Source organism: Phalacrocorax carbo, chromosome 4 (genome assembly GCF_963921805.1).
Source record: "Phalacrocorax carbo chromosome 4, bPhaCar2.1, whole genome shotgun sequence".
NCBI lineage: Eukaryota > Metazoa > Chordata > Aves > Suliformes > Phalacrocoracidae > Phalacrocorax > Phalacrocorax carbo.
The window spans coordinates 26,540,195-26,563,965 of record NC_087516.1 but is presented as its reverse complement, the minus strand read 5'-3'; the positions used below and the strand labels follow the sequence as shown (position 1 = coordinate 26,563,965).

General features: G+C 41.5%; 1 protein-coding gene across 1 annotated transcript; it reads right to left on the bottom strand.

Annotated features, from left to right (window-relative positions):
• Positions 1-13,363: 13,363 nt before the first annotated feature.
• CHRNA9 (cholinergic receptor nicotinic alpha 9 subunit) lies at positions 13,364-19,220 on the bottom strand. The gene is made up of 5 exons (XM_009504645.2): positions 19,151-19,220; positions 17,931-18,076; positions 16,975-17,129; positions 15,763-16,295; positions 13,364-13,917 (listed from the first exon to the last, which is right to left on the bottom strand). The coding sequence occupies exons 1-5, from the start codon at positions 19,218-19,220 to the stop codon at positions 13,364-13,366; spliced, it is 1,458 nt and encodes a 485-aa protein (XP_009502940.2).
• Between the last annotated feature and the right edge of the window lie 4,551 nt (positions 19,221-23,771).

Genomic DNA, 23,771 nt, shown 5'->3' with positions numbered 1-23,771 from the left:
CTAACAGAGAATTGTGAATTCCCTAGGAAGATCCTTCCATCTCTTTAGCAGCTACACTGTCAGAACTTATGGGCAGCTGTGCTGAGTCTGATGCAGGATCCATCTAGCCCAAGATTTAGTCTCTGGCAATGGCAGAAATCAATACCCAGGGAAGAAAAAGAACAGGGCAAGTTTATCTACTGTGTCCAAGCAAAAACACCAAACTCAGTTTAGAGCAATGTGCTCTTGAAAATCTCATCTTGATTGCTTCTGAAAATGTTGGTATCTGTTGCCATTGATTTTAAGGAGGGAGTTATGGACAAAAGAGCTACTTTCCACAAGGCAATTCAAGATTAGCATATGGAGAAATAGCAGCCATATTCTGCCCACAGGAACAATTAAAGCTTGCAACATACCCAATATTGCAGAAAGCAATTTGTGTGGGCAGGTAGGTGGCATCTTCAGTGCAAGGGGTTGCCATAGGTGTTCAGGCTATTCAGGTCATGCCTGAACACTGTACCAGTTAGGAATATAGCCTGTCAGCTGGCAGGAATGGAGCAGATGTAATGGACACACTGAGCACTGTAATGCTCATGAATCCAGTATGCCCTGCGCACAAGGTGAAACAAAGGCTGGATTCAGTTGGAAATATCATCTATCCGAGATCAAGCACCTAGCACATGCTGCAAATTATTTCCAAATTGGGAAATGATGGAGCAAAGGACTGTGAAGTTGGGCTTTGCAAAAGTCATATGCACTGAGTAAAAAAGAAGACATGATGGCTGGAGGGGGTCCCCTAGATGTGTTCTGGGAAGGGAAGGTGGGCAAATGCCTTTTTTTTTTTAAAGAATAATTTTGAATGTAGCCTTTAGATCTTTTTGGGGACCCTTTTTTCCCAAATCTACCCTAGCTTTCACAACATGCAGCCTGAAATGCTGCTTTAAGGTACATCTGATCATTGCATTCATAGTCTGTGCTAAAACATAATCCAGTAAAGGGGCTAAGAGCTGCACATCTCAGGAAGACAGCTAAAATCAGATTTTCCTAGTACAACAGGACGCAGATGTTACAGCATATGTTTCTCCTCCATTTGGTCTGCATAACCTCTGCAGGCCTGGATTTGCAGAGAGGAGAGCAGCCTGGGGAGGTCTGGCCCTGGACTGCAGCCACAACACACCCAGTGCAACCAGAGGCCCTGGCCCTACTGCCTGAGCTGGGGTACAGCCATGCATCCACACAGCCTTGAACAATTCTTATTTGTATTGCACAGCTGTAAGACAGGGATATGCATTAGCATCTAGCTGATTCATTAGAGCAAGTACGTAAGCACCTACAAAGTGCTTTGAAGGTGGAAAAACTATGTACACATTATCTGTTTTCAGTTAACCCTCATAAGCATTTCAGGACTGTCCCATTTAATGTAGTGGATTGTGTCTTGCCTTGTGATTTGTGTAGCCATAAGCATACTTTACCGCCTAGTTTTAAATTCATAAGCTACATTTTACAGGTGCCTCAAATACTCCTGGCAAAAGACAGCACTCCTGACAGGAAAGGCAAGGCTGTGATGGTAGTCCATAGGGACCCTGGAGCATCAAGAGGAGATAGCTGAGGCTTGCACACATCCCTTGGCTGACTGCCTCTGCCTGCAGTGGTCTTCTCTTCTACATCTGCTCTAGAAAGCTTTCTATACTCAGGTAAGTGTCTGGCACACCACCATGACTATTCCTGCAAGAGCTCCAGAAAAGCTGTGATGCCACCTTTGCAATGCTGTCCCCCGTGGTACAACGCAGTAGAACCACCTTGGCAAAGATGAGCTGAAGGGGATGGCATGCAGAAAGGTGAGGGGCAAGCAGCTGACTTTTTTTTTTTTTTAATGCAAACAGAGGGCACATCCTCCCCACACACGTTCCCAACAGCTCACATAAAAGGCCATTCTGCCTTGGGATTAACTCAGCTCTACCTGCCCTGCTGGCCTCTACCAGTGTGACTTCCACAAAGAGCAGCAGAGACAGCCCCATACATTGCAGTGCGAGGGAGAAAAGGCTAACCAGGAGTGCCAGACAGAAGGAGCAGGTGACCCCAGGTTTCTGTGAAGACACCCTGGTGCCAACTGCTCCTGGTTCCCTCACACAGGAACAGGTTGGTTTTGGGCACTGGATCCCCTCTTTGTACACAGGTGGGGCTTTGGAAAGCAAACCTGACCCTCACAAACACCCACTTTCATGAGCAAGTTGTCTGCAGGGGTAGAGTGCTCAGTGGTAGAGCTCAGTGCTGGCTGGTGCAGCTCTAGGCACTACCACACTGTTGTCTTATTCTCAGGATTTGCTCCAGTTTCATCAGTCTGGAGATGTTCCTAGCAAAGGCAGAAAGTATAGAGGGAAAACACAAAAGCAACAGCATAGTTTCCATCTCATGAAGCAGGGGAAGGCATCTATGCAACGCATAGTCCAGGGTCAGATTTACATCTAGCTAAGCTGTTTCTACCATCTGATTTCACTCTAGTAAAATTAGGGGTTCCTAACCCAAGTCTGAGATGTTATGCAAAAATTGAATGGAAGTGAACTACAAAGGCAAAATAGTCTGCCTTTATGATGAAACCTGAGAAGAGTGATTAATTTAATCAGCAGACTTCAATGCTGCCTTTCATAACCTGAGATGCACCAAGAGGTTAAGCTATAGGGGCCAAGTTATCTTTGTGACCTTTACCACCCGGAAAAATTACCAGCAGCAATTAGTAGTTTCAGAGGCCGAAAAAATTAACCCAGATAGAAAGCATGTAATAAACCTCTGGCATTTAACTCAATAAGGCTGAAGCAGAAAAGCCAAGATAGAAGCTAGGCTGTGCTACAGCCACTGGCTGCAGCAAAAGGAACTGGCATTGATCTTCTCACAGGAGGAGGTTTGCAAAATGTCACATAGCTGTTATAGACTGAGGTCATAAAACTGAACCCACTTATCATTTCATGAGGGATCTAGAGCTGTTGGACAGTATTTAAGGGAACAAGAGCAAACTACAAGTGACTGTATAGATCCTTGATAAGATACTTTTTCACCCAGTTTTGTAGTGAACCTTGGAATTTCTAGCTCAGTACCAGACTGAACCCTTTTCTCTCAATAGCATGCAATTAGGTGAATTACTTGGTATAGATAAAATTGCTCTTTGGAGAAATATTACTTACAGTGAGGCACATAATCCAGAAGAGCGATAAAAGAGAGGAGGCTCACGTACCAGGTAAAGAGTAACGAAATTCTAACAAAGATGGGTTTTGTTGGGCACACCCTCCCCCCTGTAGCCCTTCATGGATTAAAGTAATCATCTCTTCCCTTTCCCTGTAGATTTAATCCATTTTAAGATAAATCTTTATCTCTATAATACAAATTGCCTGTATTTGTTTATTCAGCAATAACACCTGGGTGCACCTGAAGGGTCAGCACATGAGAACTGCAAAGCTGTAGGTAAGCCCAGCATGCCCTCAGGACACCTCCAAAGCAGTGGTCCTGCTCCCAGAGCATGAAGCACCACAGGTACCAGCAGCCTAGGTGGGATCCAGAGCTTAGCCAAAGCAGTTATTCTAGCACTACGCTCTATTCCTACAAGTGCCATCTCTAAACTTGTCCAGAAATGCTTAGTTTGGAGGGGGGGGAAAAGCTACAGTCATTAAGTAGAAGGAATACAGAAATAACTAATGATACACACTGTCCTACCTAAGCATCCCCACTAAACCCCCACTATGGGCAATGAAAACAACCCAGCATCACTCTCCGTTCTATCTTTTAGTCATCCCCATCCAGAGCAATTTAGTCATATATCCTGCAACAAAACCACAGGGTGCTTGCTTGCTGCTAGGCAAGCCACAACAGTAAGCCTCAGTCCCAGCAAGACCATCAGCAGTAGGACCATGGCCCAGTGCTTAAAGCATCTCATCAAAACTAGATGTCAAACCACTGTGAATCTGCCCATTGTCTCTCTCTGGTCTGAGATAAAGCCCCATCATCCATGTGCAAAACCCGCAGTTTCAGGTCCCCCTCCATCCCTGCAAGGCTTCTTTCTTTTGAGTTCACCACTTGTAACCTTTCAAATGCCCTCCATGGACAGGAATTTCTGAAATCAGTAATTGTCCCGTGGTCCTTCACTATGGGCAGGGCTTGATATATTTGATAAATTTAAGCCAATACTCATACAAATCTGATTAAGAATTACCTTCTTGTTCTGGCTGGTTTTTGTGGGTTTTAGCAGGTTTTTTTTAAGAAAATACATGCTAAAAATAGAAATATAATAATCACAGTTGCAGCACAGTGGAAACGAACATGACTTATGTTTTGCTGTCTGCACAAAGATGAAGTCCTGATCCCCAAACTGACCATATCATCATTCAAGCAAATATACGCAGACCAATGAAAAAGTCTGATAGTGTCTGCAGCCACTGTGCCTACTCAGCAACATTGCCTCCTCCCCTCTGCCATGTACAGGGAGAGCTTCAGGTGCGAGTCCCTCTGGGATGGAGAGGGAAGGAGTCACCCACCTAGCTGAGCTCAAGAGGACCACCTCCAAGGAGCAGAAGCAGGTGCAGTAGAAATAGTGTCCTAGGGTAAGGTAGAGCATAGGCAAGGACCAGGCTGCAATTTAAGTGCTGTGGGTCACTTAAACTGGACCAAATTCCCTCCAGCACAATCTTATTACATTTGTTATCTCATATGAGTTGCACAGTCTCCACACTCCAGGAATCCTCCAGAGAATTGCAATCTGATGTGACAGTGGAAGTTTAAGTTGCCATTTTGAGAAGAACCATAATCTTCAGGAACACATGAAGGCTTGGACTACAATAACAAACCAGCCAGAACACTGTTCTTCTGCCTTCTTCAGAAGCATTACAAATTACGTTTAACAACATGTCCATCTTTTGAAGTGAAAGTCACATATGAAACTGCCTCAATGATCTTGCCCTTCTCAGTCTAGCTGGCTGTAGAGTCTCACAGATACAGAGAACCCCTTTTCACACTAATATTTCACACTAATGTTTGCAGTGAGCATGTCAAGGATGTTGCCCTATCCGGTCAAGATCCATGGCTACTGAACTCTAAGAAGATGCATTTGTGGGGCACAGGCAACAGCACGGTGATGCTAAAGTTGTTTCTTATAGTAGGTATGGTCATAATCTGGGGCATAACAGGATTCTTTCTACTCCTAGAAAAGAATATATGGGTTATAGGAGTAAAAGGGCTGAAGAACTCAGAAGCAACTCAGAGAAGAGCAAGATCAATGGAAGAAAGCCATTTGCATGAAGCCTCTCTTTTTCCAAGCTACTTGAAGTTGGTCACAAACCCTAAATTGACACATCTCTGCTAACCTGGCTGAGGGCTCAAGTCCCTCCTGCCATAGTATCCAATGCCTTCAGCCCACATTTTTCTCTTGGTATCAGCAATATGCCAGACTGTCCTTACCAGGCATAGGACCAGTCTCTACTGTTCATGAAGCCTTCAATCTGCAGTACTTTGAGGACTAACAGACTACCTCAAATCAGTTCTGTTCATAAGACTATTAGCCCCAAGATCACACTGTAAATTAAAGCATGGCTTCTGAGGGAGGCATGAAACAGCCGTTCAGAACAGCAGTCTTTGCACTTGCTCATGGGATACAGTTCTTCATTTACCTAGACCTTAACAAAAGGTTAGCAGGAACAACCATGCTAACAAGGCACCAAGTCTACATGACTTGCCACATCTTGGAGAAAACAGAATATTTCGGGTTAAGAGCAGCTTTTTTTTTTTTCTGATCATTAAAAATTGCATACAAGCACTGCCCTGAAGCACTTTGGCAACGGAACAGCTCTCGTATGACCCCTAGAGGTCTCAGGGCTTAGGTGAGGAACTATCTCCACAGGAGGAGCTTTTGCAAGGTGCCCAGATTCACGGCAGAAACACCTGGGCCCTGGACTCATTCTCATCACCTCCCCTCCCCTGGAGGCAGGACCTCCAGGCTGGTTTGTTGCTGATGCCTCAGGAACTGAGGGTCCCAGTGTAATCTCCTAGTGACACAAAATTTGCTGGCTTGAAGCACTGCTGAGAACTCATGCAGTTCAAAGGTGCTGTGCCAAATGAGCGCGTGTCCAGCCCACTCCACACTGAACCATGCTGTTGAGAAATGCTCTTTGCTACAGTTCAAACCACCTCTGCAGGGTGGTAAACATGGCATTCAAAAGCAGAACGAAGGCAGCTTACCCTAAAGGTGACTACATGAAGTTTTGCCCATATCTGAACACCAGACCCCTGAGCTCACTTGCACTACACTACTGGTTGAGTACAAGGGGGTGAGGGGCCAGTTTACTCTTGGGTTTGTGATGTTAGTGTTAAGTTTTTATGAAAAATTCCTGTCCTTTAGCTAGAGGAAAGAGATTGTCTCATGATCACCATTCTGTTTCCAGCTATGCTAACAGATAAAAGCAATACAAGTTCCATTCACCACAGATACCTTAAGGGCAGTCACCTGGAATACTAACATTCTAAACAGAAGTGGGCCCAACCTGCAGGACATGACAATACATTTGAACAGCTCTGAACCATGTCAGGCCTCCTGTGGAAGAAAAACTTCTATCAAATTTCTGTGAGAAAGTGGGTGAGCTGGACAGAAAATGATTTAAATATGCATGGATCGCAGAAGGAAGTTGGGGCTATGAAGTAGCCCAGAGGAAGCCAACCATTCAGACTATATAAGTGACAATCTTCATCCAGAGGGCCACCAGACACTTATCTTTGGGAACTGAGCAGAGGGGTGAAGAGGGACTAGTTCACCAGAAGGTGATGACAGTGGGTCCTCAAGGTCCCACCTTTCCATCAAGCTGGTGCAAGCTTGGACACATCATCATGACTCGGGGTAAGCTGGCACCCTTGTCCCTGACTGAGCCAGTAACCCCTGGCCCAGAATAGACCTGCTGCTGCGATACAGCCCAGGGTAGGAGCCGCGTTTGACTTGCTGGCAGTCTACCCCTGGACACAGGGTGGCCAGTGAATAGTATGTGAAATGAAGTAGCAAGAACATGCTCTAGTGAACTCACAGGTGCTGAACGATAATCTTAGTAATTTTACATCTTGCACCTCATTTTTAGACAGTTTTCCCTGCTCTCTTTCCTCATCTTCATTTTGAAAACACTGTCTAGCATTATTTTGCAACACAGATGTGTCTGCTGCCATCATCTAACCAACTTTGGCCCTGTGGAGATCACACCATCACTTTCATCACCACTGAACATGCATTCCATATTCTAGCCAAATGCTTTATCTGTGAATGGCTTTTCTAAACTCTGGAGGCTACTCCAGATGACTTACCATTTATTTAACTTCATCGTTAGAGTCCATTTTTGCTACAGTGTAACACTAACAAAAGGCACTCCTGCCATTGAAATGTAGTGAGCAGCTTGGTAGCATTCAGCTAGAACTGAAAATACAGAATAAGAGCCAGATCCATTATTTACTTATGGCACACTAACAACAGAACCATACCGATCCATGCATTATACCACAGTATCATTCTTTATTTGTTCACATTATATCGGCTCAATAATTTCCTGCTAGGATGTCCTTAAGCATGCTAATAGAGAATTCACAAGCAAACAAAACCAGAATATGTTATTAAACAGTACTTAAGACCACTATTAATCAAAGTTATTTGTTAGTGGTGACACAGAGCAAACAAATACCCAGTGAGTCACAATCTACTCATTTTATTCACTGAAACACTATGCCTACAATAATACGGGTTAGGTTTAGGCAATTTTAAAAACCAGGTTATTTTTTGTTCCAACACTCTTCCTTTGCCAGCTCTGTCACTGCATACAGAGTCACTAAAACCAGTGCATTCTTCAAACCAAAGGGAAATGCACGACAGACTTTGTGGAGCACAGTCCCCACCAACTCCCAGCACCATAGATAAAATCCTATTCAATGAAGAGTGATATGAATAAAAATAATGGCATATGAAATCTGTTTCAACTTCTTTTGCAACAGAGGTGAAAATTTATTGCAAGTAGCTGTGTGAATGTCATAAGGCACAGAACCTGGTAAAGATAAATGTTCAGAATGGCAGAGGAAACCAACAGCAATATCTGCTTTCCAGAAAAATCCATAATTCTAGATGGGTTAACTTAGAAGGTAGTACTGAATCACTTTTAAATAAATGTTTTCAGCAACTAGAATGAAAAATCCTCTTTAAAACAGTAGCTGCCATTTTTCAATCTTGATATGTATCTTCTGGATGTTCACGAGATTGATGTCTACTCTGAAGCAGGAGTGCCCAAGAATAGACGAAGGCATAACAGTTCTGTGCATCTGGAACTATGCACAGACCATGTTCTCCACCCTGCTATGCTCCCTCAACAGTTCTATTTGGATCATCCTTTGCAAAGGTCCCCCTGTTGCAATCTCCCCATGGATTGCCTTCCCAAACACAATGGCTAGAACTACACCTGGAGATGCAGCAGTGGCATGGCCAGCCAAAGCAACACAGGACCCCGCAATGACCAAGAACAAGCATGACTTGGTTCACCACTAGTCTGCTGCAAGGTCAGTCCCTGCACCCCAGGTAACCAGAAGGCAGGCTGCACTGCCAGTGAGACTCACCTTTGTGGTAGACAGACAGGCCTGAGAATACCTTATGCTCCTGACAGCTCCCAAGAGTTAATATGGCTTATAAGACCCAAAGGAGTACTAGCACAACAAATGCTTTGATAAGTGCACTGCCCTTGTTGCCCATCCAAGTGGCTGAACTGGATGAACTTTTGGAGCTCAATCTCACAAATCCCAGTGTGTCCCCACATGGAAGGATGGGTTAAACCAGTGCAGCTTAATGGAACAACTGCAGTGTATTCCTGGTGGCCTTGCAGACCTTCAGTGGTCTGCAGACCACAACCTAGGAATCAAATGCACAAAAGTGTTTAGAAAGAAAGAGATAAGAACAAAGCTGAGTTCAGTACTGGAAATATCAGCTATTCCTTAGGCAAGCAATGTAAAAACAGTGTAGTTCACTGCCACCTTGCAGAATGGAATTCTTAAAAGACGTCTGGAGACAATGAAGTTCTAATTTACAGAACACAGATGAGATACAAAATCCTCTGTTACCTCTTGTCCCTTCCACACAGCTGGACTTGTCTTTAACAAAGAAGAAAGATTCCTCCTTTTTAGTGGACTTCAGAAACAGTGAGAAAAAATATGTTCAGCTTGCTCTCCTCCCTTAATTGAGTTCTAGCTTACTCACTCTGTCTGCAAGTACAAAGGAGGTAGTTGCACACAAACTCCAGAGGCCAACTTTGGTCCTATATCCTGCCGCTGATGAAGAGATTTTAAGAATGAAAACAAGAGTCAACATATTATTTTCTTCAACAAGTAACAGAAGGTTGTAAGAAAAGATAGATTACTCCCAGTTTTATAAACAGAATGAAAGGAATTCCCTCTCACCTCAGACTCTCCTTTTCCAGCCTCCTAAACAGTCACATTACAGGTCTTCCACTTCTCTAATTGGGATAGACATGCACAATCAACAGCTTTTGCCACACACGCTTCTTGAAAAACAACTCTGACACTTCCTGTACTTCTGGCAGGGTCAGAGAACCAAGCTTTGCTCACCAGAGGATGAAACATGCAGATAACTTACAATGTAACATCTGAATTCCTGAAACATGGGGAAACCCACTTCTCTCTTTCAAGATGTCATTTACTGTCCAGGATGACCCTTTTGGGTTTAGCCTAAATCCTCTGGCTGCAATTTCCACAAACAGAAACAGATTTCGTGGGGTAGCTAAGGTCACCAGGACCTACCTTTCTGTACCGTTGGAAAGTCAACACCCCAACATACCATCATACTTCATCTTCAGTTCTGTAATGCTGCTCATGGAAGAGAGCACAGTGAAGGCATCACAGAAGATAAAATGAGGAGAAATATAAGCTAACACTGCAATGACTTAATACAAGAGGGGAGAGGTGATTTCACTGCCAAGAGATGGTGCTACAAAAAATCTGTCAGCTCATTCCTCAGAGGTCTCTGCAGCACACAGATCTCAAACTGTATTTTTACAGCATCGTTGTCATCCTCAGTAAATATAAAATCACCCCACTGCCTTCATGTTAAGCCTGGAAAGTTACTCAGACAAGTGCATAAATAGTTATTTTTCTGTTACTGTAATCATAGTCATTCATCATCTCTGGATTTAACCTTCCTGAAAGATTGCTGGGTCTAAGCATGAGACACACAAAGTAAAGAGGAAAAGACCAGGGCAGACAGAATTAGATTAAACATTCCTGTCTCCACTCAGCACCAGTGTTGTCACATACAGTTCTGACTGCTAACACACTTGGGTGATTCAGAGCAGGTTTTTTCTTACTGAAATAGCTAAATACAGATAAATACAAACTGAACATAAGACCTTGGAGAGACACTTAAACTACAGGCCCTACAGATTAGTTAGAAATTCCTGAGCTAGGTAGGTTTAAACCAGCTAGCCCTTGCAGGGCTGCAGTAGCATGGACCTGGGGTCAGCCTTGTCACCAGACACATCACTTTGTGTTTTTACCCTGGAAGATTATCAAGTCCAAAGGTGTGAATCTGAGGGTCCTAGCATGAGGCTTCACAATAACAATTCAGGAACCAACTTCTACCAGCTCCCATCATCTGCTGCTCACATTCTTTATTGGATCTGGCTCTTACGAACTAAAAAACAAATGTGTTACAAGATCAAGATGAAGATTCACTATATGTAAATAAAGGAAGATAAACACTTGAGAATGCCTGGTGTTCCAAAGAAAAGGATAACAGAAAATAATTTAAAAAGCAAATGTTAATAGTTAATAAATTCAAATAGCTAGGAATGATTTTCAAATCATATTCTTGTAAGGAAGATAATTCTTTAGTACTACCACATCTTCACATAAAACATGGTAGGGAAGTGCAAAGTATGATTTCAGCATCATCATCCAAGCAGGCAGCATACTGAGGAGCACCAACATGATAAAAAGGCCCATGATCCACCTACGACTGCAAACTTTCCCTTACACGTGGAAAGCCCACAACTGTATGCACCCACGCTGCAGTTTGCTTTGAACAGAATGGCACGGGCACAATCTGAATTTCTAAGAAAGATACTGAGTCAGACTAAAGGTCTGTCTAAACCTGGAAGCTCTCTCCAATGGATGTCACCAATGGGATGAAGAGCACAGAAGAACATACAGTCATGAATTCCCTAAAATATCACTCCACCTTTCAACACTTCATGGCTGTATTTAGTAGTTTACCGACAGATTTTTCTTCTGTGTTTTTCTCCAACTCTTTAAATCCATATAATCTTTCAGCAGTCACAAATCCTGCTGCAGAGGGTTCCTCAGCCTTCTTACACATTGTACAGACTACTCTGCTGTCACACACTATGTATATTTAATGTACCTGGTTCCTATATTGAAAGAGACAGCGAACAGTAACTCTCTCCTTTCTTTATGCCACCCACAAGCTTTGGGCAAACCCTTGCCCATCTGTTTTCCATGCTGAGGACTCATGTTCTGAATATTTTACCCTAATCTCTAAATACTTTGCTCCCTAGGCTTTTGGGACAATATTATTTTCCACAACGAAGAACAAATCGGTTTCCTCAAAGAGGCAGTTTAATGCCAAACCCTGAACTCCATGGCAAATGGATGCAACCATTTTTCTGCATAGTGAAAGTGAACAGCTTGACTTCTAAAGGAGCTATTCGGTTACCCTGGTTGACTGGGAACTGATAATATACAGGGAACACACTTGAGACTTTTTCCACATACCGAGTTTATTCTTGGCTAGCCACCCAGTTTAGCTTTACATTAGAACTTGGACTTTAAGGCTTGCATTATGTATGAGGATCCAGATAAGCTTACAGCATTAGTTATTCCACACAAAAGAAAACCTGCCATTAGCAATTCAATATAGCATTTACATCATCAGCATCATTACAATTCCCTTTCTTCCAATAAATTTGGGCCTAACAACTGCATCACTTTGCCATTTTGACTCCTCGCTTTTAATTTACAGGTTCACAGATATGCACCTCTTAACTGCAACAATTCTGAAAATTAGTTTTCTCACATGAACTTTTGACTGGGATCCATTACAGTGTCATTCTGCCCCTCCCACTGCATCTAGAATAACGTGGTTTCAAAGTCCATGGTGCTTTGTAAAAGCAATTAATCTGCCTGGGGTACTGGCTTCTCACTTTACTATGTGAGACATCTTCCAGAGCTCTATTAGTCTGAGGGGGTTAACAGAAACTAACACACAGAAGAGGGGTTTTTGGTGTTGTCAGCAACAAACACATTCATATATATATAAGTACTAAGGTGTTGAGTAAGGAGTGTTGATTATGGCACTACTTTAATAAGCTTGTAGATCATGCTTTTGTGCTAAGTAATGCACAGAGCAACCTCTGCATTCCTGTAAACATTTTAAAATGTAAGTATTAAAGAGGATGTAAGAGCGGACAAGGGACACATGGGGTGAACACTGGTGAAGGTCAATAAATGAGCAGATACAAAAGCCACAGTGACTATTTTAGCAGTCTCAAATAGCGTTTAAAGGCCCGTCTTGCACAAATGTCCAGGGCAATGAGACATCTAGGAAGGGCAGAAGTCCTTCCTATTATTAGGATCAAGAGAAAGAGAATGGAAGAGATGCCCTTCGACTTGGTGAGGAAGAAATCCTGGGAATCTGGCTTACTGGAGCTGTGGTGACAATAGGGTAATATTCAGCAGCAGGAAGTGATACAGAGGAATATCAAGGTAACCACCATATTCAGTAAGTTCAATGGCATTAGAAGTGAAAGGCACAGCAGATAGACTTGTAGAGCCTATGAAATGATAGGAACGGTGATCAGAAAGAGTCATAACAAAAAGGTAAGTTAGGAAGACAAGCTGAAAAAGGAAAAATGGCAATGCCATGAAGGGATGATTTCCAGGACTGCCACCATGTCACAAATACACTTTTTTTTTTTCCCCCTGGGGAGAGAAAAGGCTGGTCAAGTTACAAGGTGCAGAGACGCAGCCCTGTGAATACAGTGCTCCTCGCTAGGCTGTCTGCTTTATTACTGCAATGCTCCACCCCATTCAGCTTGAAGTCATGGCCACCATCCATCAAGATGGAGCACAGAGCGCTTACCCAGCAACCTCATCAGGGCTGCACTCCCATACTAAAAGGCAAGGACAGTCACTAACAAAGCTCCCAGCAGAGCAATGCCTCAACATGCTGTGACAGCCTACAGAATCAATTTGTTTATTGTTACAGAATGCAATGCAAAGATCTCAAAAGCACCCCTGTCCCAGAGCTCCACCAAGACAAGCTAACCCAGTATATTTACAAAAGGAATGTGTTCATCTTCAGTTACGCTGCTTTCCCAATGATCAGCACGCTCATAAAAAACACCATGATAAAGAAAATCCACATGAAAAACCTGTCCATCACTTTTGCAACTTTTTTCCATTCAATTCCTTTGGCCCGGTTTGCTTTATGGTCTCGAACGCAATTAGCAATATACTCAATGTTTTTAATCAGCATTTTGTAACAGGAACAGCAATTAACAGCCTCCCTGTTTTCACCATGAACTCCATAGCTTTTATTCAAATCTCCATTGAGCTTCTCCTTGAGATCAGAGTCCTCATTCCTATTGGAAAGGTGACTCCTTACCTCTTTGTGCCTCCCCTGACACCCATCATCTTCCTCTAACTTGTGTTCTTCTTCCTTCTCTCTTTTCGGACGTGTGCAATTTTCACCCACATCATAAACAAAAAAGATTTTTGACATGTAGTCCAAAATAACCACCTTGGCCCACTGTGGAACAGGCTTTGCTTCTGAGCCGCAGTGATGGAGATTCATTATAATGATTGTCAATGCAGTGGAAGCTGTGATCATGGTCATCGTTGCTATGTAATACTTTCCTGGAACACAAAATAAAATAATATTAAAGGTGTTACCCTAATTAAAAAATTCAATGCAGAAATAACAATGTGACAACACATAAGTTGTGTTGCTAACCATAAGTGCGATAGAAACCAGCTTTTAATCACCCTGATTCTCTACACTTAGATCACACTTAATTTACCATTTAAAAACAAAGATTAAAGCCATTAAAATAAAACCCCATACTCGTTAGTGGCATGCCTTTATCAGATGAGTAAGCAACTATTGTCTTAGCATGGTAAATATTTGCAGGCCAAAACCTGTGATTTCTCGAAAAGGACCCATTCAGAAAACAGCTTAAAAATATTTATCAGGAGCCTTGCTCTTTTTCTGATGTCTGTAAAATCCCAGTGTTGACAGCTTTACATGGCACATTAGAAATCTCACTTCCTGATGTATTAATCAAAAATGCTGATAATGTCTTGTTGGAGCTATTGATGCAACCCCATAGCAGCAGACAGCTGCTTTTGCATTCACACGGGCCAGTGAATATTCAGATCTTGCTGGTGTCCACAACTAGTGAACTGACAGCTAAGAGGACAGGCACAGAGCTGAAGGGTGGCTCCATTGCCTGTTGAGATTTGTTGTCTTGATTTTCTTCAGACTCTGCAAATTTTAGCATAGCTAGTCCAAACAAGGACAAAGCTCATTCTGGCCAGGAATAGATAGCAAATACAGTGAATCCAAGCTGTGTCACTGCTTGTGACAACTGAAATAGACAGCTGACCGGGTAACCTACTATGGCCTGTGCCTATGCAAAGAGGCAGCTCCCAGCCCTGCTCTGCTGCTGTGCATCCTCTGCAGAACCAGCAAGAGCTGGCATCAATGGCACAGGATGCACCACAGACAAGTGGGATGTGATCCTAGTTTTCAAAGGGGTTGGAAAGCATGGTAAGTAAGAGAATAGAAAAAGCAGGCTGATGTTAGGTCCTGGCTCCTCAATTTAGATGGCATGATAGGAGGGTAGGGAAGGTACTCCAATATAGCAAGCCTGTATTCTAAGCAGGAATAGTTGTTGCTGGTGTGGGAAATGCATTCATCTTTCTTATTCATTGACCAGTGTTTTGTCTCAGTTAAGCCATGCAGTTTTTTATATAAACAGTAATAACGAGAATAAAAATGAGATCTGAATTATCTTAATGAAGCTGGAAGCCAGTGTGGAGGCAACTGTGTTCCTAGTCTTCCAGAAATCTCACCAGCGCAGCCAGGCAGCCTCCTGCCCCAGGGGGCAGATCAGCCAGGGGCAGGAGGGTCCTAGCAGAAGGCAGGTGGGACAGTGCTGAACACCACCCTACTCACTACACATCAGCTCTTCTGAACTCAGACGTAGATTAAAATTCAGCATAATGGATTGCCAGGCATCACAATTCAATGTTACAATTGTCATATATTAAGTCTACCCTGAGTATCCCAGCCAGGCCATCAAGCCATCTGGATCTGACAGAAACATATCTTGAAACAGTCTGACCTTGTGTGTACAGCTCTTGCGTACACTTTGTATGCTGGTACCACAATTGTTTCCCATTACTAACTTACAATTACTAGAATTACTACCTTACAATAGGTGACAAAATTATTCTAAATGTCTAATTATATCTAATAAATGCTTAATAGCTAGCTAATATATAATTTAAAATAAATACAAAATAATTTTGAACAGCTTCAGCATTCCTGTACAAATTCCATGCACATTTTAAGTATTTCACTAGGTTTTAAATACGCAATACCTTTATCTTCCCAGAAGCCACAGATTGCATATGGTCTCCCTGACAAAGCCCTACTATTAATAAGCCATGTTTAAAGACAAAGTGTGTAAAGCTCACCTATCAAAGGTACGTTTTCAGAGGGAGGCATGATCTCTGCCACCATCAGCTGGAACACGGTCAGAGCAAGAAGAACTGTAACACCAAGAGACACTTTTTCCCCAGAGTCTGCAGGAAGATAAAATCCCAGTGGGGCCAGGAAAGAGATCAAAATGCAAGGCAGCAACAGATTAAATATGTAGAATGAAGACTTCCTTTTCAAAATCAGTGTGAAGGTCACATCTGGATAAGGCTCAGAGCAGCAGCCGTAAGTGATGACATTCTTAACTGCTGGCATACCATGAATCTCCCATTCCACATCTTCTACAAAGTCAGAAAGATCACCACTATCAAGAGAATTGATGATGTCTACCTGATTACCATTATAGGTCCAGGACCCAAATGTAAGGTTGCACTGCTGGCTGTCAAAAGGAAAATAAGATACATCCACTACACATGAGCTCTTTGTGATAGCAGGTGTATCCCAAGTGATTTTTCCATCATATCTCAACACAACATTAGTATTCACTGGTTCTGAAAAGTCATCATCAGCCCTAAAAGACAGAAAAGGGACAGTCAAGATCAACAGGAAACAACTTAACGTGTAGGCCAGGGAAGAGGGGGACAGAAGGGAAGACCCTCACTTCACATCATTAAAAGCATGCTTCTGAAATCATATTATTTATTTATACTGAATTTTATCAGGAACTTACTATTAACTATTATTTACAGGTACCAGTGCCCATTAATGCCAAACGTCAGTGCTGCTAAACTATGTTGTATTTGTTGGCCATAGCTTCTACAAACTTGACCTCAAACAGGATACAGTAGGATAAGAATCCATTCAAAGATTAAAATAATCTGTTGGTTACCACTGGCCTGGGAGAACAGACAAGGAGCGCAGCCTTTGCATACCACCTTTTTGTGGACACACAATCTTCCAGGGCTTTTCAGCAGCCTCAGCAGAAGGCACTTCAGACTGCCAGGGTGTTAAATTCCCAGGGCAGAGAAATTCAGAATAGCTTTGCTGTGTAGCATAACCAATTGCCAAATCCTGTCTATGGCTTTATTGCAAAATATTTAGATGATCAACAACAAGTGTCAAGACAACAAACAAACCCCTTGCTAAGGTAAGGTGAAGTGATGAAAGTTCAGACTGTAGGTCAATTCCTCCTTCAACCCCCTCCCTCCCTCAGAAAAATATTCAAGCTGATTTTCTCCAGCCACACTCACTTGTTATATAGGACAATATCTGGTCTCCAAACCAAATTGCTTGGAATCCTGATAGAATCCAACCCATCATATTTATCTTTGTCCCATTTGAGGTATGCATCATACCAGCTTTGTCGAATCCATAAGTAAGCTGACAAAATTTGGTTCTTTTCATCCTGCATAAAAATGTAGAAATATTTCCAGCTGAAGGTGACAAAAACCACATCTTAGGTGCAGACAGCATTTGTTGGATGGCTTTAAAGTAGTGCTCAAAACAGGCCAGAACACTGACAGGTCACAAGACTACTTCTCAGACAGGTGCATGTGCCCTTACACTATATAGGGAGCTTATTTATCTGGACTTTCTCTTGTCCAAACCTCCTTCTCCCTGCACGCTCCCTAGCTTTAAGCATAGTTGCCGAAGGTTCCCAGTACCTTAAAAATTTCCTTTTGCGAGCTTCAGAATACGAAACAACTAACCAAATCAGTCAAACAAATTCTATGAAAGCTTGGTGAGGCGTTGAAGTTGTAATTCAGAAGTCACAGAATTGATTTTCTGTTCTTCCAGACACATTTTCTTTTGCCTTAAAAGTATATCTGGCTGAACGAAATCTATTAAAAAGTTACTGAAGGCTAAAATAGGGAGTTTAGGTAGAAATTAATTGCATCTTAGAAAAAGCATTTGCTCTTTCTATTTAAAACTCAGCAAAAGTTGCCAGGAGGGTGAGATACCAACACCTAACTACAAAAGAAGTCTTAGCAATTCAGCAACTCTAAGTTTTCAGACTTACAATGGAAGTCCTAGTGTTGCAATCAGATAAGAATCTACTAAGAACTGGAGAACATGACCCTCATGAGGAAGCATTACTGAAGTTGTAAAAACAAAATGCAAGTTGCTTTTCCTACACCAAGCAAAAGGTTTACAGCTAGTATATTTCTGCACATCTTTAGAAAAACAGAACTGTACTGTTACTCACCATGTCTTTAATTTGGGACAATGTGATCTGAAGGGTGACATTCAGTACTTTGTCTGTGTCTTCCACGGGTCTTAGAGCATTTGAGTAGTCTTCAAACAGTTCATTAAACAGCGCGTGAGCATATTTTCCTTTGGCTGATTCTACAGCTAGATAACAGATTTGTTAAGTACATCAGATTAAGCACTGAGCAGTATCAGAAGATGTCCTCTTTCTACAGCTTCAAGTAGTATTTGCTATATTTATCATTAATATACTGTTCCTGCACTAACTGATGTTCTACAGAAGTGTACCTGATGAAGCTATTCAAACAAGGACAGCATTCACCTGTAGTGAATTAATAGCTAACTGTAGCTTTTCACATCCACTGAAGAAAAACTTCTGCATCCAGAGATTCCTGCCTCTTTTGAAGGTAAATATCAGTACCTTTATTTTGCTGATGTCTTTCACAGGCATAGAGATTAACAACTTACAGTCACACATCTGTCAAGCTATAAGTAGAAGTCTGAAGTCAAACCTGCTCCCAGGCTAACTTGTGATATCTCCCTAAATGCAGCACTGATAGATTCACACTACTTTCAGAATTTTTTTTTTTTTCCTTTTTTAACTACCACCTGGAAAAAGTCTGAGCTGCTTTTCTTCACAAATTGGCAATTGCATGATGTAGGAACACATCCTTGCACTAACACCTTTTCCAAATCATGCATTTGGAGATGCCGCTTGCTATCCAGACTTAGTCACTAAGGCTAATTCACTGAAACTTTAGGTTTTAAAATACACTTTTGCTGTCCACACTGTTTTGTACATCAAAGGTTCTGTAGGCAGTCTCTGTATTACCTTTAGATAGATTAACACATTTCTGCAAGCAAAGGGCAAGGACAGTAACACTCACAAGACTTGCGCAAATGCCAGCTGGCACTATGCAGGAAACAAGTGCTTTGGTGTATATCACTCTCTGGTGACTCAGTGACTTCCTGGACTAGTAAGAGTTGAAAGCAAACCTTTCTGATTAAAAAGAAATCCTAGCAAATCAAAGCTTCACAAAGAGCATTTAAGTTCTGGCTGTACATGATTCATTCGTTTTGTCTATGTATCAGTGAAAGTAAAACGAAACAGATGAAAGACTTCTGGAGCTCAACTGCGTACGACACATCAGGACACCAGCTCCTATCTGAGAAAAATAAGCCTCAATGCAACATTTAGCTATTGAGCACTATTCTCACCTTGAAGCATCAGCGCTGTAAACAGCAACCAGAGAAAGACGGAAAAGGAGGACAGGCTACTTCTCTTCATTTCTGGACCTTAAATAAAACTGTTCACTCAAGGGCACAAGAACGTTTATCACCACCCAAAACTAGCAAACAAACAAACAAACAAAAATCAAGTTGCACAGCAACATAAAGATGCGGAGGCACTGATGAACCACTAGAAGCAACTCAGTCCTCCCTCAGCAGCCGTCCGAGTCCTAGCTCAATCGATGGTCTTTGTCCCTACCGCTGTCTGGGGCTCTGCCAAATGCTCCCTGTCTCTGTAACCCGAGAGCTGCCTGCTCTGAAGCTAGTGCTGCGGGAGAAGACAAGCGGATGGGGTATCAGTAGGAAAACTGTATTCCATTGCATTTTTTACTACAAATATAAGATTTGGACCAATTTACAAAGACCTCTTTCACATTTCTTTGGTGGGCCACATTTTACTGCCCCTATGTTCAGCAATAGCTTGCTCAGAACCAGTTCTGTGGAACCTGTGGACCCTCACAAAAAAGCAATCTGCCTCAGTACTTTAATTGGTAAAGTCACACTGTACATCACACATCCAAAATGTCACACAGCAAAAAACCCACAGCCTACCTACTCCCATGCTGACAAAACAATGCTTTCACCTACCAAAGTGGTGCCACATGGAAAGGATGCAGCTACACTAGTTGGACAACACAGGCAACATTTGCAGTAGCCCAATATTGCTGTGCAAACAAGAACTTCCACTGGTGTTAGCAACTCTGAGACCAGTACTCAGGACAGTAAATCAGGAGCAAAACTGGACTCAGCAGATAAAATGCCACTTCCCAATACAGTACAATTTTTTCCAGGTGAACTTGAAAACACTTCACAAAGAATTACAGTTACTGGACAGCTCTTGCATTTAGCCAAAAGACTTACAGGAGACAAATATGAATATGAAACAATACCACACCTCGTGTCCCATCTACTCTGATGGCCAGAACTTCGTTAGCTCTGCCTATATTATTCATGTTGCCAAATTAATTTCCTAGTACTGCAGGCACTTTCTTACAAGTTTCTCACAGACAAGAGATGACAACTTCCTCCTTTCCATAGTCCAATCCATCCTTCCTGATATACTGCAGTCTATTTTGCTGTCATTTTAGAACTGGTAAAAGAAAAAAGTCACTAAAATAGAAAGGTGAAAATACAGAATGAACTAGCAGCAAAAAGAATTGGTCCAAAATAGTTCTGATCCACACAACATATAAAATGCTGTTGCTTTACTCTTGCGTAGTATTTTGGATAGAAGGAAGACAATCCCTCCATACACATTGATTTCTATATAGTAGCACCCCTGGCACTCACTGGCTAATGTTTGTGCTTCCATGGGTCTATAAATCAATGACATTTATGGCCAGGTTCAATAGGTAAGCAATAAATAATTTCAGTCAAAGCATCAGTAATGAAATCCATCTCTGTCACCTCATTTGCTGAATTGTCAAAGAGGAAACAAGTGGAAAACAGTTTAGAAGTCAAAAAGGTCAGAGCAGCCCATAGGCAGTATGAAAAAATCTGGTTTTTTTCTGTGGCAAGCAGCTGTTAGAGACAACAAAAATCAGAGACAAAAGATTAAATCTTTTTGGATACAGTCAGATACCTTTAGTCTAAAGCACATTGCCATTATGTCAAGTAGCTACTGCTTCGCTTCTCTTAAGTGTAATTTCAAGAGTGACCAATGGTACTGTTTTATGTGTGGTGCTAAAAACACTACTGGAACCGGGACTAAGCTTGCTTTGAGGCAATCTTGCAACCTATTACACCAGCAATACATACCTGCCAAGCAGTGTAGACTGATACACTTTAATTTGCATAAGATAACGTATATTAGAGAACCCTGCACCATTACTGTAATGACATCTTGAAGGGAAACTGCAGGTTCTCAAAAGACAAAAAAACCCCAGCATGCTTACATGTGTTATTTACTCAATTTATTCTTATTCACACATATTTCATATGTTACTCATTATAAACTTGCAAAGGGATAGATCATAACCTCTCAGATACAATCTATCATACTTCCAGTCATCAAATATATCCAATAGTTGCCACATCTTGGACATACAGACAGGCAAACATGAACACAAATATAGAAGAACACACCTGTTATGTTTGAGATGTTGCATTGATTACCACTACTTGTAAAAAAATATATCCAAAAGCCTTTTCAATATTAAAGATACAAGCCATTTAACAATCTTAGGATGCCAGACCATTTGACTTCTTTACATTTGTTCAGAAGAAATCTGATCTGTAATTTTAATCAAAATGTCCTTAACATAGACATTTTGTGTGAAGAGCAAGTATTTGCATTAATGGTTTTTCATTGATATGAGAGATTCATCTACAAACCCATGCTTCCTCAGAATATAGTTTTAAATTGTGTCGTAATCTATGGCAATACTACTGGCAGATGAAACTTCCCATTTAACATTTGAATGGAGCTCAAATTTATAGTTAAGCCATTCTCTATTTTTATAGTAAGAAGTTCTTCTATGAAGTTAGGAATTTATATAGAAGCAGCTTACAAAGATAATTTAAGAAGAGTCACGGGTGTTTGAAAGTTAGAATCAAGCCATTAACCTCTCCCAGAACTAGACTCCTTCCCAGTGAAATTCAAAGTATCTTGCTAGAGTACATCTGCCAGCAGATGGCCCTGTTAGCCAGCCTACTATCTACCCAGCTATTCGAGACCATTTTTATCACACAAAAATCACATCACATTTTAATCTGCTTTGATTAATTTCTCTGATTATTTGCCTTGCATCTGATCTAAGACAAGCACAGGCAAGATTTTTTTTTTTTAAAGAGAAAGGATAAGCAGAAGGAACAAAACTGCTTAGTGGTTCAATCTGGCTTTTGTATCTGCCTACCATACATGAGACCAGTCACAAGAGGGTTTGAAGGAGAGCAAATATATATCATTGTCAACAACTGTACAATATGAAACCATATTTAGAGCACAGGCTGCTTCTGCTAATGCAGAGAGTGGTTGAGGCCCATGGCACATTATCCAACTCTGCTTCTACATATTTTGTTCAAACATTTTACTTTGAGAATGTGTATGGGCTATTAACGGAGCAGAACATTATGTTCGTGCTTACATTCAGTGAGACAAGAGTGTACCATTCATTGGTGCACTGAGTTTGTGCAACACTCACATGACACACATAACTTTCTATGGTTCTACACAAACACATATGCTGTTATCAAGACAACATTAAAAAAAAATCAGAATTCATTGTACTGCCATGTAGGGAATTTTGACTTTGCATGCACTTTAAGGACAGACTGAAGTGCAGATGACATAGGAGGGATCTCTGTCATATTAAAACTTCTAACTTTATATATTTATCTTAGCCAATCTATAAGCAAAGCAAGAAAGTGTAAAAACATTTATTTAAAATTTTGCTGTTTCAACTAAACAAATCTTTCCTCTCCTGCCTAAAATAATAATTTGATCCTGAGGCTGAGGTTTTGACATGTACATTTTCAGAATTTTTTTAATGGATTTATTTTGCATAAAAAGCATTAAGAGTTTTTAAGCTTCCAACTGGAAAAGCTACAGATACTGTATTATCACAGGCCCCAAGGCCGTCTGTACCATTTATAATCCATCCCTTCATCAGAGAACAATAAAGAAGAACAGATTGGTTTCTAAGCACAGTTTGTAAGAAGTGTCTCACAGTCTGCTTCTACTTGCCTTCCTGCCAATTTTTCTCCCCAGAAGCTGTTGCGTTCACATTCTTCGCAGCATTTGCTACAGAATATTATCTTCTGATGGGGTCAAGCAGCACACTAACTCTTCAGAGTCAGATTTCTCTCCTTAAACTAACTGAAGTCTTCACAGCACGGGTAACAACAGCTCTTCTTGCCAGCAGAATAGCCTCACTGTGCCTGCTCTGGAGAAGGATAATACAGCACTTCATTTAGATGCAGCATGTTTCTCTCCGCCTCATTTTTTTCTCACCCACCTACTGCCTCCTCCTTCCTTCTCTCTAAAAATCCCCTACCACCTGAAACCAGAACACTCATTCATATTTTCTTCCACCCTGTTGTACACATGGAAGATAGGAAATACATTAGGAAGCATTCACAATGTCAGGTCATGAAATAATGTAGAATATTAACCACATTTTCCAGAGATGGGAAATCCTAATTTACATGTTACAGTTGAGTTTTTTGCTGACCACATCCCAGCACCTGAAGCAATGAAACCTTTTGCCCCTAGAAGCCTTGTATTATTTAATGTGATCTAAAACGCAGCATGTTCATCCTTTTTCACCCGGATGCTTGCAAGCTGGCTGGTATTTAGTCCATCCTTGAGAAATAATTCAGTATCTGGTAGGGTTAAGAACAAAGCCATTTTATCATTTTAGCTATCAGAAAGCTATTTTATATACAACTCTTCCTCACTGGGATCATTTCCAGATTGTACCATGCCTTTGAATGGCTGACTATAGGATCTGTGCCTACACAAAGACAATCTGTGGGCCTGGACACTGCTCCAGATCAAAGGTTTGCTCTAGCAGGCAGCCTGATGCTTCAAAACAAACTGGATTAGAGA

What these genes read in the sequence shown, in the direction of transcription:
- CHRNA9 (XM_009504645.2), bottom strand. Translation starts at nt 19,220, where the DNA reads ATGAAGAGAAGTAGCCTGTCCTCCTTTTCCGTCTTTCTCTGGTTGCTG. An exon ending in TACAGCGCTGATGCTTCAAG is followed by an intron (nt 18,077 to 19,150) that starts GTGAGAATAGTG and finishes TCTGTTATCTAG; the next exon opens with CTGTAGAATCAGCCAAAGGA. An exon ending in GATATTGTCCTATATAACAA is followed by an intron (nt 16,296 to 16,974) that starts GTGAGTGTGGCT and finishes TCTGTCTTTTAG; the next exon opens with GGCTGATGATGACTTTTCAG.